The sequence below is a fragment of the Lepus europaeus genome, chromosome 7 (assembly GCF_033115175.1).
Source record: "Lepus europaeus isolate LE1 chromosome 7, mLepTim1.pri, whole genome shotgun sequence".
Taxonomy (NCBI): Eukaryota; Metazoa; Chordata; class Mammalia; order Lagomorpha; family Leporidae; genus Lepus; species Lepus europaeus.
The window spans coordinates 83,201,525-83,218,632 of record NC_084833.1 but is presented as its reverse complement, the minus strand read 5'-3'; the positions used below and the strand labels follow the sequence as shown (position 1 = coordinate 83,218,632).

Below are 17,108 nucleotides of genomic sequence, written 5' to 3'. Positions count from 1 at the left end.
TTAGAAACCCCCAATTCCCCAAAGTCCACTTCACTGATCCAAATTCTACCCAAGAAACTAATTATCATTCTCCCCAAAGTGTCCTGCTGTGGATGAACTTGTCTTTCACCAAGCTCTTCATGATGACCTTGAGGAAGGTATTTAACTTCTCAAAGGCTCTGTGGATGGTGAAGAGGATCCAGTGAGGTCACGCTATAAAGAACTTAGCAGAGTAGTTGATAAACGCAATCTAGTAGGCACACAGCAGCTGCTCACCTCCAGAGGCATGTGCTGGGCCTAACCAGAAAAAAACCCAAGCACTGTACCCAACAACCAGGGAGTGCTCAGCAAATGCTGGCAGAATAAAAATACAACTTGTTACTAAGGCACTTACTTCATTCTAACTTATACTGTGCATATTTATAAATGACTTTGGTACAAATTTGAATTTTTTTGAGAACAAGAACCTTATTTCACTTTGTTTCCTCCATGGTGGAAATACCCTGCTGAGTAGGCGGGGGGGGGGGGGTGTCTTTGCAGCATGACAATGCAAATAGGCTAGCAAACCCACTTGTGACTGCAGGTGCACAGATGGGGTCTGGAAAACAGTGGAAGGCTGAGAGGTAGCTGAAGAGGATGTCTAGAACTGCGCCATTTAGGAGTGCAGTGAATGAGTGGAGGAGCTCTTTCAACTAAAATAAGTGTTGTGGGATTGGCATGGTAAAGAATTAAGCCTGGGTCTTTGTTAAGATCAGAATAAAAAGGCAAGAACAGCAAATCACTTTGTTTCTCACTGTAACTGGGTGGCAGGTCACATGCTGATAAGGAGTAGGACAACACTCTTCTGTTTAAACCCAGCATGAAATCTACTGGCCTGATTTGTCCCACAATGGTTTTTACAGCCTGTTTTCTCCATACTCTCCTTGTCAGACTCTATCCTCAGCAACAACTAGGTATCTGACATATATTACACACTCATTTTGAAAGATATGAGTAGCATTAACTTATACCTAGCATCTGTACAGTAAAATTTCTCCACTTTGGTTAAGTACAACTGAAGCAAGCTGGATCATTCAAGGGTGATCTACAATAATTTTAACATTATCTAAGTTTCTAAATTCTTACTGCAGATGTATCTATATGAATAGATGTTCTTTAATGTTAACAATGCACCTGAAACAGATTTAAGTGTGAGATGCCATATTAGCATGCTATCAACATCTGCTCCCAGGACAAAGTACTAAAGGATCACTAAGGACTTATGGTGAATAAAAATGTTTCCAGGGGCCAGGGCTGTGGTGTTAGAAGGTGAAGCCTCTGCCTGAGGTGCTGGCATCCCATATGGGCTCCGGTTCGAGTCTCAGCTGCTCCACTTCCCAACCAGCTCCCTGCTAATGCACCTGGGGAACAGTGGAGGATGGCCCAAGTGCTTGGGTCCCTGCACCCACAAGAGAGACCCAGAAGAAGCTCCTGGCTCCTGGCTTCGGATTGGCCCAGCCCCAGCCATTGCAGCCATTTGAGGAGTGAACCACCAGATGGAAGACCTCTCTTTCTCTCCCTGTTTGTAACTCTCTCATATAAATAAATAAATCTTTGAAAAACTGTTTCTAACTGACAGATGCATATTTGCTAAGCCATTCAATTGAACCAGTGGTAGATAAAATCACTTCCAATCCAACTCCCTGCTAATGCACCTGAGAAAGCAGCAGATGGCCCATGTACTTGGGTCACTGCACCTATGTGGGTGACCAGGAAGAAGTTCCTGGATCCTGGCTTTCGCCTGGCCCAGGCCTGGCCATTGTGGCCATTTGGGGAGTTAACCAGCAGATGGAAGATCTCTCTCTCTCTCTCAGTCTTTGCTTCTCTCTCTGTAACTGTGCTTTTCAAACAAAAAATAAATCTTTAAAAACATTTTATTTGAGGTTTGAAAGTGTTGAAGGTGTAAAAATAATATATAAATAAAAATAAAACATACAATTTGAATTTCCAATCATTACATTTAAAAAATACTCTTAAAACAGACACCAGTAGCTCCCATTTCATATGTCATGAAGGAAATGACAGTTCGAGAACCAAAGATTGAAGTGTAATTGTTTGGATGCACAGGCACAACCCTGCAGAAGCAAAGTACAATAAATGCAAAGCTCTGAAGCCACAGGCTGAATTGTTTCTTAAAGTCTGGCCTATTTTGGGAGAAGTTTAAAAATGATGCCTATTTCAAGAACACTTAGCAGCTCTTATTTTTAAAATGCCAGACCCCTAGCTTCTTAATTAAGAAGTCAATTACTAGTACAGCCTTAATTAGGAAGTCTTTTAGCTCCCAGGCAAGGGAAAAGGAAAGAGGAGAGTCATGAGTGAAGTACCCTTTCCAATTGTCATGAAATTCAACTACTCTTTTCAAAATATATATGGATATGCATATATATACATACATACATATATATATATATATATATATAAAGTATATATATATATATATATAAAGTCAACCATATTGTACCTTTTCTTCTAGCTGTTGTGAGAGAAAAAGGATGGCACCATCAAACGCTTTTGCTTTATTGGAAAGCTTATGATGACCATAAAGCAAAGCAATTCTCAGCCTTCTCGATGCTAAATCTGGACTGTAGGTCACATGGTACTGGTACAGCTGCCAGTCCTGGGGCAGATCTAACTGGAAGAGATTTGTGGCCAGTTTCACAGGTATTCCACTGGAGCCTGAAGAAAACAAACAAAAAGCAATATTTTTAATAAAATATCATAATATATGAATATTAACCATATCACTTAACTTACATCTGCATTTGCATAGTAGTGTATAAAGTTAGGACTTTTGTTCAGTGACACAAGTTAAACCCTAAAACAGGCCGTGTGATAACACTGAATTTAGTTGAAATGGATCCATGTGTGAAGCAGCCCTCACAGGAGCCCAAGGGCAGACAATGACAATCTTGTCCTTGGGAGAAGAGAAACACCTGAACTCACCCACCCCTTCCAAAGCCCACCTTCCAGCTGCCACCCTCTGCAGTTGGCATCAGCTCATGTAACATTTTCAGATACGTCTCTGAAATTACACTGCTCTCAGATTATAAAGAAACTGTCCAGTTCTTACCATGAATACAACCCCCAATATCTGGAAAGCCAGGTGATCAAGAGCTAACCATATCCTGAAAGAGTCTGGTCAGTGGCTGGACCACTGCGTGAATCTCAGAGGACACTCTCAGACATTGAGGGGAGGGCTGAGGCGAAGGCAGGAAGTGTGTCTTTCCTGTGTGAAAGCAGATGGGCCTCCAGGCTTCTATTTTCTGAGGGCACATGGGGGCCATGTGTGCTTCCAGGAAGCCCTCCCCGCCACAGAAAATTTTATTCACATCTTAGAAGTCTTAAAAGTCTACAGGACAAAATCAGAGACAGCCATGACAAAAATGGCATAAGATCTCCCAGGACAGGAGCAAGGAGGGGGCCACGTAGGTGCTTCCAGGGGCCAGCGTGGTGGCATAACAGGTTAAGCTGCTGCCTGCAATGCTGCAAAGTGGGCGCCAGTTCAAGTCCTGATCACTCCACTTCAGATCCAGCTGCCTGTTGATGCGTTTGGGAAGGCAGCAGAAGATGGCTCAAGTCCTTGGGCCTTTGCATGGATGTGGGAGACCCGCCTAGCTCCAGCCATTGTTGCCACTTGGGGAGTGAACCAGCAGATGAAAGACCTGTCTCTCCCTCCCTCTCTCTAACTTTGCCTTTCAAATATTTTTTTTTAAAAGAGGAGGTTCTTCCAGCTTTCCTCACAAAGAATCATCCAAGGTTTGTCTTACGGAAAAGAATTTCAAACAGGCTCCACTTTGCTTTTTCTTATGGATGAAGTGGAAATGGACGTTCTTGAGGTCACAGGAAGAAAACCTATTGTGTGCACCTCAAACTTCTCAGCACCAATCTCTGATGTACATCGGGTAGGAACAAGGAGTTGCTGTGCTATTCACAAAAAAGCTTTCTTTTATCCTCCCAAATCCTGGGGAAATGACCACATATTTAAGCGGCTCATCTAAATGGACAGAGAAGCAAAGCTGGACTGTCAGAGCTGGCAAGACTCTCTGAGATCACCTGCACCAGTGTTTTTGTTTTTAAAAAATTTTTATTTATTTATCTGAGAGGTAGAGTTACAGAGAAAGGTCTTTCATCTGCTGGTTCACTCCCCAGATGGCTGCAATGGCTGGAGCTGGGTCAATCTGAGGCCAGGAGCCAGGATCTTTCCCGGGAGTCTCCCACATGGGTGCAGGGGCCCACATACTTGGGCCACCTTCCACTGCTTTTCCAGGCCACAGCAGAGAGCTGGATCGTAAGAGGAGCAGCCAGGACTCGAACCGGTGCCCATATGGGATGTCGGCACTTCAGGCAGAGGCTCAGCCTACTACGCCACAGTACTATCTACACCAGTGTTCTAAACAGCACCAGGCCCCCTGTGTGCTGCAAATGAAAACAAGTGAGGTGAGCTGCATGCTTAATTCAAAGACCAGAACCAGACAGAAGCAGCTGGAGTGCCGGTGTGTAGCAGGGGTAAGCACTGTTCCATGAAGCTTTTGCGTCAATTGTGTCTACGGCATATGTGTGTGTCTGTGCTGGGTTGTAATATCCAGGGGGCTTCGAATAGTTCATGGAAACTTCTATTTTTCCACAAATTTCTTGACTCCCTCTAGCACCCATTTTTAACTTTGCTGCTTGGATAAAAGAAAAAGTTTGGAAAACACTGATGTGGGGTTAGCACTGTGGTGCGGCAGGGTAAGTTGCCATCTGCAATGTCAGTATCTCACATCAGTGCCAGTTTGAGTCCTGGCTGCTCTACTTCTGATCCAGCTCCCTGTTAACGTGCCTGGGGAAAGCAGCAGCAGATGGTCCAAGTGTTCGGGCCACTGCCACCCACACAGGGAACCCAGATGGAGTTCCAGGCTCCTGGCATTGGCCTGGCCCAGACCTGACCATTGTGTCATTTGGGGAGTAAAGCAGTGGATAGAAGATTTCTCTCTCTTTCTCTCTCTCTCTGTCTCCCCCTCCCTCCCTCCCTCTCTCTCTCTTTTCATCTCTCCATCTCTCTCTCTCTGTAATTCTGACTTTCAAATAAATATATAAATATTTTTTTAAAAAATGAAGACAAGAAGGGAGGAAAATAAAGACACCAATGTGCATCCGTGAATCTCAACTTTTGGGAGGGAGCCACAAGGCATGTTGAGAATCCAGTGAAAACTACGCCTGCTTCCCAGAAAATTCCCACAACTGTGTGTGTAATTGTGGGGATGAGGCAACAAGCCCAGTCTCTCTTTTTACAGCTGAAGTCCAGGATGGTTATTGTTCTTGATAAATGACAAGGGTTGGGAAAAACAAGCACCCTCATTTAACCTCCTCCCCAAGGTGTAAAAAGGAAATCTCTTCCAAAAGTGAGATGTAGTTTGGGGAAAGATGTTATTACTCCTAGTAATAAAAGGGAAAATTAGGGATTTTGTTCTGTGTGTACCTGTTAATTATGAGTTCATCTAATTTAGTCCTAAAAATTGAAATACCTTAAACGAGATCTGGTCACATCATTAAAAAGGAAGTAACAAGAAGATCAGGTACCTGTTTTACAATCTCTCACGTGTGCCAATTTTTCTCTGGTACAGATATCCAAATCCACGAAGTCCTGCCTGATTTTCATACCTCCTTCCACAAAAGTACTGCCAGTGTCACCAGGCGAAACAGTTTCTTTACCTAAAGTGTGAAGAGAATGCGGCAACATCTCATATTCATTCTAGTGATACTGTTTACAACTACTGTATCAAAAATGTATCTACCACCGAGACTCGAGTTCTTGCGGTGTTTAATAAAACATGCCCACGCTGCTGAAAACATCCTGGGCGACACAGAAGCCTTCAGCCTAAAAATGGAAAACTGTGAAGAAAACACAGAATGTTTGATTAGAAAGAACAGATCTGGAGTGAGTCCTAGCTCTTGAAATATTGCAGACTTTCTCTTCTAGGCTAAGGAGGAAGCTGTCTGTGTGCTCTGCTCCAACACGTGTGATGGGGGCAGCTCTGCCTCCTTTAGCTGGAGAATGACACCTCAGGAGTGACACCAGCACCGTGCACAGACAAGGAAGGGCCGAGTCGCTTACCTTTCTCCATGAATAGAAAAATGACCCGTAACACTGCCAGTGGCGATGCTACATCATTCCCCGCGACAGTGAGAGGCAGTGCCTCACCTCGGAGCATGAGACTTACTTTTAGCTTCTAGAAAACATGAAATTGGAATTTGTTTCCAAATTAGTACTTTGTTTAAATGCATATAGGAAATGTTAAATTTTAGGATGTAACTTTGGTACCTTGAAAACAAGTTTAAGATATAAAAATACAGGTTATTACTGCAAAGTAAAATACCTCACGGTGTGATGGCGCTCAAGGACTCTGACTCGGCCACTGTGCTCTGACACAATTTCTGCATGAAACTGCCCCAAAGGGCATAGCCACCTGCTCGACACTGCTGTCCATATCCCTGTTGGTGCCGTCTGAGTCTCCCAGGAAAAACCACATTCCACTGCCCTCATTTTATTGTTCATATCACTCACACTCTTGGTTTCAAAAAAGTCTGGACAGTTTCAAAAATTCAAAGAACGATGGTTGCCAGTGACTTGAGGAAGGAAGGGCAATGACTGTTTAATAAGCACACAGTTTTGGTTTCACAAGATGATTTAAAAGTCTAGAGATGGATGGTGATGACACGTTGCCCAAAAACATGAATGGACTTAATATACTCAGGCTAAACATTCAAAATAGGTAAAATGGTAAATTTTATCACGTATATCTTATCACAATCTAAATAACTAAGTATTCAATCTTCCCTAAAGGATGAAAGGCGTTCATCACTTGCTACTCACAAGAATGTGTAGCAGACACGGAAAGGCGTTCTCAAAATTGGAATACTATTTGAATGGTGGTGGTACTGCCAGCTCTGACCCCACTGCCTGCCTCCTAAAACAGAGCTACTGTGCTCACACACTGCACGTTTACCTGTGTGAGTCAGACCACAGCAGGTGTGTGAACAGGGCTAGAAAACTGGCAGTGAGGAACAGGAGATACCCGGGTGGAGGGATCAGACCCTCGGAGTGTGGCAGAATCTCAGCGCTTATTGCTGGCACATTCATCAGAAATTAACCGCTTAACTTCATGGTCAGAACAGAAGAGGTGGTTAACAGGTTTCATCCGGGGTTATGAGCAGAATGGTGTCCCTCCAAAATTTCTCTATTAAAGTCTTACTAACCTCCAATACCTCCGAGTGCAGTTGTAGTTGAAGACAGGGCCCTTAAAGAGGTGACTAAGTTAAAGTGACACCATCAAGTGGTCCTACATGACTGATGCCACTGCTAACAAATGAGGACTAGGAGAAGCACTGAAGAAAGGTCCAGAAACCACAAGGAGAAGTGGCCATCTACCAGCCAAGGACAGCAGCCTCAAGGGAAACCAACCCTGCTTCACCTTGATCTCAGAGTTCCAGCCCGCAGAGTTGTGAGAAACACCTGCTATCGCATAAGCCAGCTAGTCTGTGCAGCTTTGTTACAGCAGCCTTAACAGGCTTGTACAGCCAGCTCCCCGGATCCATGGGTTCACATCCTGGAATTCAACCACCTGCAGATCTCAATGGAAAATACTTGGGGGGAGGAGGCAGCTATATCTGTACCAAACAAATACATGCTTTTTTCTTTTCTTCTTCTCATCCCCAAATCCAGTATGCATAACTGTGTACACAGCATTTCCACTGTATTATGTAATATAAGCATTCCAGAGATGACTCAAATGATGTACATGCACAGACTCCACCATCTGAAACAAGGGACTGGAGCATCTGTAGATCTGGGTATCCCTTGGGGGTCCCAGAGCCACTACTCCATGGGTAATGAGGGACACAGAGATTGGGAGTGCCAACCCAAACTGCATGATCGTGCCTACTGGGAGCAGCACGTTTCCAAGTGTCCTGAGATCACATCTGGCTTTGCAGGGAAGACAGCTACCAGCAAATGGTGATGAACCTGCCCGGGGGGCGGGAGAGATGAGCACACTGGAGCATGTGCCAGCTTTCCACCATCCCTGCAAGGACATGGTACTGGCATCTGTATACCATAAAGAGTTTTTAAACATTTTAAAATTTCCTCAATGGATGGAAAGAATCAGAAGCCTGGCTTTCTGATGTCTGTGGATTCCCATTTAGGGGGTACGACTGGGAAGTTCAGCAGCTGACTTTGTGTTAGCGTCCCAAAGGAACACGGCAAAGAAGTATCCTTCAAGAAAAGGAAAAGCAGGTGTTTGAGAACTCAGCCTGCTGCTGTCGGGCTCCAAAGAGTCACTCCCACTTCACCAGACCGAATGGCACTAAATGGAATGGACCAAGCTGCACTTACGCTGCTGTGAAATCTTGTTTGCGTCCACAGGGCCCCGGCTACAGGATCCTTCACTGTCACTAAGATCAACAGACGGGGGCTAAAACAGACAAAAAAATTTTGCTCAGCTTTAAGATGTTAAGTCACAAATCGATAGGTTATCATAAGAGTCACCAGCTCAGACAATGAACCCTCCATCCCGACCCGGAATACACTGGATCAGTATCAGTCACACAATAGGTGGACAGAACAATTAATTTAAGTGTTTTCTCTCTTCACAGTAACTACTTAACTTTGTAAAAGAAGTTACTCTATCTTGGCCTGTAAAAAGATGAACCAAGTCGAGAGACCTCAACTTCAGAGAATATAAGACACAATAACCTTCTGCTTCTCACTTGAGGGCCTCCTGGCCTAAGTGTCTCCTACAAATTCTAAGAGGATGTGGGTCTAACATTACTCAAAATTGCTTGTGTGTGCCAATTCAATCTAGTTGCCTAATTGCAGCAAGAAGCCCGCCCTACCAGTAATGGTTACTCATATACCATTTGTCTGAAATTACTCATTTGCACACAGCAATTAGTGAGACCACTGGATTAGACATGATAAAAAGGCACAACCATTTTTACCCAGCAATTTAAAACCAAATCAACTGCAGCTCCATTTACAACAGCTAAGATATGGAAATCAACCCAGATGTCCATCAGCTGAAGACTGGATAAATTATGGCATATGTACATTATGGAATATTACACAGAAGTAAAAAAAAAAATTAAATTCTGTCATTTGCAACAAAATAGAAACCACTACATGGAGAGAAATTTGCCAGCCCCCAAAAGACAAATACCACATGTTCTCCCTGATCTGTGGTAACTAAAAAAAAATTCTGTAGGATCTCTGTCTTTAATGTGCTGTACATTGCTATTTAATGCTATAATTAGTAATCCAATGGTAGTTTTTTCACTTGATGTTGCTATATGGGCAAAAAGTTGAAATCTTTACCTAATATATACTAAACTGATCTTCTGTATACAAAGAGAATTGAAAATGAATCTTTACATGAATGGAAGGGGAAAGGGAGCGGGAAAGGGGAGGGTAGCGGGCGGGAGGGAAGTTATGGGAGGGGGGAAGCCATTGTAACCCATAAGCTATACTTTGGAAATCTATATTCATTAAATAAAAGTTTAATAAAAAAAATAAAAATAAAAAAAAAAAAAAAAAAAAAAAAAAAAAAAAAAAAAAGAGTATCTAAAAGGTAATCTGTAGGAGTGAAATGAACACTTTGAGATGTGATGATTTTGAACAGCCCTTGTTTCCACGGTTACGGAACAGTGTTGTTTTCTTCATACTATGTGTTGAATTCTTTGCTTAGTGTAGGCTTAATCTTATGAGTATAACGTGAAATGGATACTTGTAAAAACTGAGAATGGAAATACAGGGATGAGGAAGAAGGGTGGGAGTGTGGGTGGAAGGAAAGGTAGGGTGAGAAGAATCACTATGTTCCTAAATTTGTAAATATGAAATGTATGAAGTTTGTATATCTTAAATAAAATTGTAAAATAATTAAAAGAAAAAAATAAAGCAATTAAATTCAGAAACTGGAAGGAGTGACACACATGCTTCCAAATCTTCGGTCTTCACTGGCTAATACACTTCTATTATCTTACTCAGCTAAGCTAGGGGAAAAGGTGAGAAACCGTGGCGAGGAAAGACAACGCACTGCTTCCTAACAGAGAGAAAGGCACTACCCGGGTTGGACCCCGCACAGGAGAGCATGCAACGAAGCCAACAAAGCTGTCGACCCACCTGCGGCGACGCCTGCATGCGCCCCACTCCCGCGGCACCCGGGCTGCGGGCGATGCCTCGCGCCCGCACTCGGGCCCGTCCGCTCATGTTCTCCATGAGCCCAGGGAGGCTTCCAGAGCCGCGAAGCCCGCGCGGCGCTCCCTCGGCGTGGAGATGGCGATGTGGCCTCTCCGAGTCTGTAGCGGCAGAAGCGCGGCCCGGCCCGCACGTGGGAGGAGGGCGGCGCCCGCCGCGGGGGTGGGGAGAGCACGTGGCCGGCGGGGGCGGGGCCTGGCCAATCTCTGCCCCCAGACTCGCATTTTTCATCCTCTCTGGTTTTTACCAGCGTCCTGTGTCAGGGGGTGTAAACCTTCGAATTTTCCGCTCGCAAGCACGGGTGAGCCCTCCTTCATGTGCGCTAGTTGTGAGTTTGGTCTGTTCACACGTTGCCTGTTCCTAAAACCTGGTTTCTCCTGTTTTCATTTGTGATTTGGAAGAAACCTTGGGTTTTGCAAATATTGAAAATACCCACAATATCTCACATTAATTTTCACAAAGGGCTCTGTGTAACCAAAAGTCTAACTTTTTATGCAGCCAGAACCAGCAGGTTTTTTTTTTTTTTTTTAAATTAATTTATTTATTTTGTGGGTTGAGCTCCTTGGGTCTTTTTACAAGAAAATATTTCCTGCTGTAAGTTTCCAAGAAACTTATATGATATTTTCTTTGGTTAACTTTGTAGGTTTACTGTTCCCTTTAAATATCTTGTATCCTGCAGAAATTCACATAAAAACACATCTATTTGACAGTGTGAGGTAGGGATCAAGTTTTTCTTCATACAGAAAGCGTTTTTTTTCCCTTACCTTCCAGTCTACGTTTTGTCTAATAGTTTGTGGAGCCTACTCCAGCAAATGACTACTTACCTCAGGTACATAGGGCTGACCTGTGCTTTCCATTTCTATTCTATTGAAATGTTTCTTCTGTGCCAAGATTTCACTACTTTTTATTAATTTTTTTGTATTACTCATAAAATCTAGTGGGGCAAGTCTAATTTTCTATTTACTTATTTTATTTACTCACAAACCATATTCTCCTATATGAATTTTAGAATAAATTTGCCAAGTTTCTGTAAAAAGTCTTAAATTTCAATAGCATTATATTGAATATATAAATTAATTTGGGAGAAACTTTGATCTTTACAATGCTAGATTTCTCCATTTGTTCAAATTTGTCTTTGCATGATTTAATTTTTTCATAAAAGTTGTGTGTACTAAAAAATTTGATAGTTTTGTTGCTGTTGTGAGGAGTTGTCTTTTTTGCGTGATGTAATTGGTAAATACCAGTAATTGGTAATTATTGTATACACACAATTCTAATTTTTGAAAATTGATAGTATTTATCAAGCTTACTATATTTCTTGGTTCTTAGTTTGTATGTAAATGATCTATCATCTGTAGACCTTCATTTCTTTCCTTCTTATTCTTATTTCTTTTTTTAGTCTTACCATGTTGATCAAGTTTCTTAGTGTAATGTTGAAGTTCACTGTGATTACTGGAAATTCTTGCTTTCTTCCTGCTTTTAAAGATACTGTCTCTGAAATGGCTCTATTTTGTTTGATGTTTGCTATAAATCTCTGACTGATTATCTTTTATAATTTTAAGGGAATTTCTCTTTATTCCAACTTTTCAAAGATTATTTTGTGTGTGTCGAACTTTATTAAGTATTACTCTGGATCTATTTGTAAGTTTGTGCCGCGGTTGTAAGGACACATGTTCAGGTTGTTCATCAGAACATTGTTTGAGGTGGCAGGTAGTTAGAGGCAGCCTGCATGTCCATCGAAATGATCTAAGGGTAGATAAAATAGTGCAGACAGAGGAGAATAATAAACTGATATTCAGGAATAATAACCTAGAGATATACCCACAGTATGTTTAGATCTTCAACACATTGTGTTGAATGAAGAAAATATTTTTAAACATTGAGATTTGTTCTATGGAAAAATAACACATATGTTAATATTTGAAACATATGAATACATATATATATATATATATACACCAGTTTTTTCAAGTGAACACATACACCCAAAAATATACAACAGAGAGGCATGTTAGATTGAGCACCTCTGTAAGGAAAGAGAACAAGAGTGTGGATGCGGCAGTGAAAGCGACAGCAAGCCACAGCACAATGCAGTATAAAGTTTTCATTGATCCATAAAATCACATTCGACAAAAGAAAGTGAATAATTCAATTTTCTGTAATTGAGGACCTAAAAGTGTTAATAAATACAATAGCTAGGGTTTGTTGAATACCTACAATAAGCCAAGCTCTATGGAAGACATTATTGCCCTTGTTTTATAAATGTAGAAACAAAGTCAACAGCCAGTACTGAGAGCGGAACAAAACTTCCAGTTTTTATTCTTATAGGTCCCAAGGATCCTTGCTCATTAAGAAGGGATCCACATTGAGGAGTGTAGTGAGGACTCCCTCAAGGCTCTTGGTGTCTTAGTCCTGGTGTTTGGGATAGAAAGATGCAGTTCATGAGCAACTCCATAGCATAAAGGGGCGTTACCGGGTATCTGTAGCAAGCTGCATGAGAGCTAGAAGGTCCAGAGCTATTGACCACAGTCTAAAAACTTGGGAACAGTGAGTCTCCTGTGTCCAGTGGACTCAGCCTCCACTCACTCCCTTACTGAACTCATGCCTAAAATAACTCTGCTCGGGATATGCCCTACTGCCAGACTGGATGGCTGAAGTCAGGTCTTCCCAAATGGGGTTCTGACAGCTGAGACTTCATGAAGTAATAAATTCAAAGTTGGTGTGATTCTAAGTAACCAGGTCGGGCTTTATTTTAGCCTCATCCTTTGGTAATGCTCACTAGGCGAAGAGAAAGTTGCTGGACATCCTGAGCCCAAGCCACTGAAGGGGGATTTCCTCAGAGGGGCACATGGGCAGAGGCAGTGAGTGAGGCTCTAGCCTGTACACAAGCCCCAGTAAGACCACTGTGCTCTCATCTGTTGCATTGATTGGGATTCCACACAATCTTTGTTTGGAAAGTAGACTTTCATCCTTAAAAGGGGAGTGTGTGTGTGTGGGGGGGGTGGTGGTTTGAAAGCCACTGATAGAGCCCTTTTCCTTACTTTGAGGCAAAAACTACCTAAACCACCCTACAGGAGCTTAAAGATTTACGATGCCAATATTTCATCCACTGAGTTCAAAGCAGTGCACGGTGGGAATGAAATGGCCCTCATGTCTGAGCTTTAGAAGCACCCTTTGTTCTGCACTAATGGACCGTGTCATCCGAAACAAGTAATGCACCCTCTCAATTATCCACGGAATACATGCATAAGACTTAGCTCACAGGGATGTTGTGAGTCTAAAATGGAGTGCTATCTGTGGGCAAGTAGCCAGCCTAGAAGGTGACATGGCAGATTCAACGAAGTTCACCTTCTCTCAGCTCCCCTTCCCCATCGGCCGATCTCAATGTGCTCTCCCTATTAAAATGACATATTTTCTATCCAATGGTGCAAAGCCCAATTTTTCTTATTTGAGCCCCAGGAAAGAAAAAGATGCTGGACACCATTCTGAACAATGAGCCCTTACGTGCTATAGAAAATAATTTCTTTGGTTTGCTTTTAAGTTTTCTCCAAATGGTTTCACCATGAGAACTTGAGTCTGTGTGTTCACTGCTTTATCCCCAGCACTAGAATAGTGCTCATCACGTGACAAAATATTTGTTGAATGACTGAAGATAACTGAAGGTTATGAGAAAACTCCCTTTAACTTTTTCTGGCTTATGTTGTTCCACCAATTCATACTTTTCCATAACAAGTTTTTTTTTTCCCAAATGATTCAACAATTTCAGCAATTATGGGAGCAGAATATAAGTGAAAATAAGAATTGCTTACTCTCCTGCAGTATGGTGCATACAAATAGGCTTGAATCTTGATTCCTAAGTGCAACTTACTTACTGCCTAGAGTCTACATGAAAGACCATGATACTTAGTGATATATCCACAGTTCTCAGACAATACAGATGGAACTTTTTAAAGGTTATTTACTTATTTGAAAGGCAGAGTTACAGAGAGAAAGGAAGAAACAGAAATATTACATCCACTAGTTCACTCTCCAGATGGTCATAATGGGTGAGGCCAAAGCCAGGAACCAGGAGCTTCCTGGTCTCCCACAGTGGTGGCAGAGACCTAATCACTTGAACTATCTACTGCTGCTTTTCCCAGGCTCTTAGCAGGGAGCTGAATTAGAAGTGGAACAACTGGACATGAACCAGAACCTATATGGGATGCCAGCATCCCAGGCGGCAACTTTACCCTCTGTGTCACAATGCTGGCCCCCAAATGAAACTTCTTAATGCCAGGGTTGGCAAAAGTTGATGTTTAAATAATCAGAGTTTGTGGTATATGCTAATGCTTACAGAATTATTAGACAACAAATAAAATTGATAAAATTTTAAAGAAGGAACCAACTATGACTAATTTCCAAAAGTGGTGTGTAATATTCTAGATTGTTTTATTATGAAACAATAAAACAACTTTATTAGTCATGCTAGAGGAATGAAGCAAGGAGGATGTAAGAAGTAAAGATGTTCATTTCTTTTGGCTTCAAGGAGAATCTGTCAAGACTAGTAGAAAGTGGCCGGCGCCGTGGCTCAATAGGCTAACCCTCCACCTTGTGGCGCTGGCACACCGGGTTCTAGTCCCGGTCGGGGCGCCGGATTCTGTCCCGGTTGCCCCTCTTCCAGTCCAGCTCTCTGCTGTGGCCTGGGAGTGCAGTGGAGGATGGCTCAAGTGCTTGGGCCCTGCACCCGCAAGGGAGACCAGGAGAAGCACCTGGCTCCTGGCTTCGGATCAGCGCGATGCACCGGCCGCGGTGGCCATTGGAGAGTGAACCAACGGCAAAAAGGAAGACCTTTCTCTCTGTCTCTCTCTCTCACTATCCACTCAGCCTGTCAAAAAAAAAAAAAAAAAGAAAGAAAGTTTTAAATAAATGGCATCTGGGAGAAAGAGAAGGAGGGGGAAGGAAGGAGGGGTCTATATTACTGAGGGTTTTCTGTTTAACTGTGTTTGGAGTAGGAGTACATTTAAAAGTGTAACTTGGGAAATACTTCAGGTAAAATGTTTATAGTGTTCTAAAACCAAATAGATACACCTCCAAGTGTAAACACAGAGTAACTCCACAGTCCATCTCACTGACTGGCATAACATATTGAGAATCAGAACAAAGCTACTGTGCTAGTGTGAACTAATTGTGACAGTATCACATCAGTCCTTCAGTGAATGAAATCCATGCCAAGATTGCCCATTTACTTGTGTAGGTTTATCTAGTCTACACTTCCTAAGAGAACTGAACCCGAAGAGAGGTACTGATTTAAAATGCAGGATGGCGCCAGGGAAGGTTGTTGGCACACTGACCTTTCCCACCTCCTGTTTCAGTGGGCCAAGCCACATCCTTTCTAGTACATCAAGTAAGAGGGGAGTACTTTCAGGTGGCTTACAACACAGAAAACAAGGTGGCAGTAGCACCTAAAGGTAACAATGAAGCGGTAATTTTGTCTTATTTCTTAGGACATTAAAAACCTGAGAGCATAAGATAAATGGCATAGTTAAAGTAGAAACTTAAGTAACTAAATTCTCCCTTAAATCTGATTTTTGACAAAGGTACCCAGATAATTTATTGGAGAAAGGGTAGTATTTTCAGTAAATGTGCTGAAACAGTTATACAGGAGGACTTCAAAAAAGTTCATGGAAAGTACAATTGAAAAATCAGTTTAGGGGCCGGTGCTGTGGCGTAGCAGGTTAACACCCTGGCCTGAAGCGCCGGCATCCCATATGGGCACCGGTTCTAGTCCCGGCTGCTCCTCTTCCCATCCAGCTCTGTGCTATGGCCTGGGAGAGCAGTGGAAGATGCCCCAAGTCCTTGGTCCCCTGCATTCACGTGGGAGACACGGAGGAAGCTCCTGGTTCCTGGCTTCGGATGGGTGCAGCTCTGGCCGCTGCGGCTGTCTGGGGAGTGAACCAGTGGATGGAAGACCTCGCTCTCTCTCTTTGCCTCTCCTCTCTCTGTGTAGCTCTTTCTTTTTCTTTTTTTAAACTTTTATTTAATGAATATAAATTTCCAAAGTACAGCTTATGGATTACAATGGCTTCCCCCCCCCCCATAACTTCCCTCCCACCCGCAACCCTCCCCTTTCCCGCTCCCTCTCCCCTTCCATTCACATCAACATTCATTTTCAATTCTCTTTATATACAGAAGGTCAGTTTAGTATATATTAAGTAAAGATTTCAACAGTTTGCCCTCACATAGCAACACAAAGTGAAAAATACTGTTGGAGTACTAGTTATAGCATTAAATCACAATGTACAGCACATTAAGGACAGAGATCCTACATGATATTTTTTTAAAAATTGATTAATTTTCTATGCAATTTCCAATTTAACACCAAGGTTTTTTTTTTTTTTCATTTTCAATTATCTTTATATACAGAAGATCAATTCAATATATACTAAGTAAAGATTTCATCAGTTTGCACCCACACAGAAACACAAGGTGTAAAAATACTGTTTCAGTACTAGTTATAGCATTACTTCACATTGGACAACACATTAAGGACAGATCCCACGTGAGACGTAAGTACAGAGTGACTCCTGTTGTTGATTTAACAATTTGACACTCTTGTTTATGGCGTCAGTAATCTCCCTAGGCTCTAGTCATGAGTTGCCAAGGCTATGGAAGCCCTTAGGGTTCGCCGACTTTGATCTTATTCCAACAGGGTCATAGTCAAAGTGGAAGTTCTCTCCTCCCTTCAGAGAAAGGTACCTCCTTCTTTGATGGCCCTGTTCTTTCCACTGGGATCTCACTCGCAGGGATCTTTCATTTAGGTCTTTTTTTTTTTTTTTTTTTTTTTTCCAGAGTGTCTTGTCTTTCCATGCCTAAAATACTCTCA

The 17,108-nt window shown here is 42.4% G+C and overlaps 1 protein-coding gene across 1 annotated transcript in view; it reads right to left on the bottom strand.

The window, feature by feature from the left end:
- The window catches only part of PIWIL4 (piwi like RNA-mediated gene silencing 4), a 49,151-nt gene extending 38,893 nt beyond the window's left edge, over positions 1–10,258 (bottom strand). Inside the window, exons 1-4 of the mRNA XM_062198314.1 lie at positions 10,172–10,258; positions 8,390–8,468; positions 5,578–5,709; positions 2,480–2,694 (exon numbers count right to left, since the gene is read on the bottom strand). Of these exons, the coding sequence (XP_062054298.1) occupies positions 2,480–2,694; positions 5,578–5,709; positions 8,390–8,468; positions 10,172–10,258 (513 nt within the window). The remainder of the gene's footprint in view (positions 1–2,479; positions 2,695–5,577; positions 5,710–8,389; positions 8,469–10,171) is intronic.
- Positions 10,259–17,108: the final 6,850 nt, after the last annotated feature.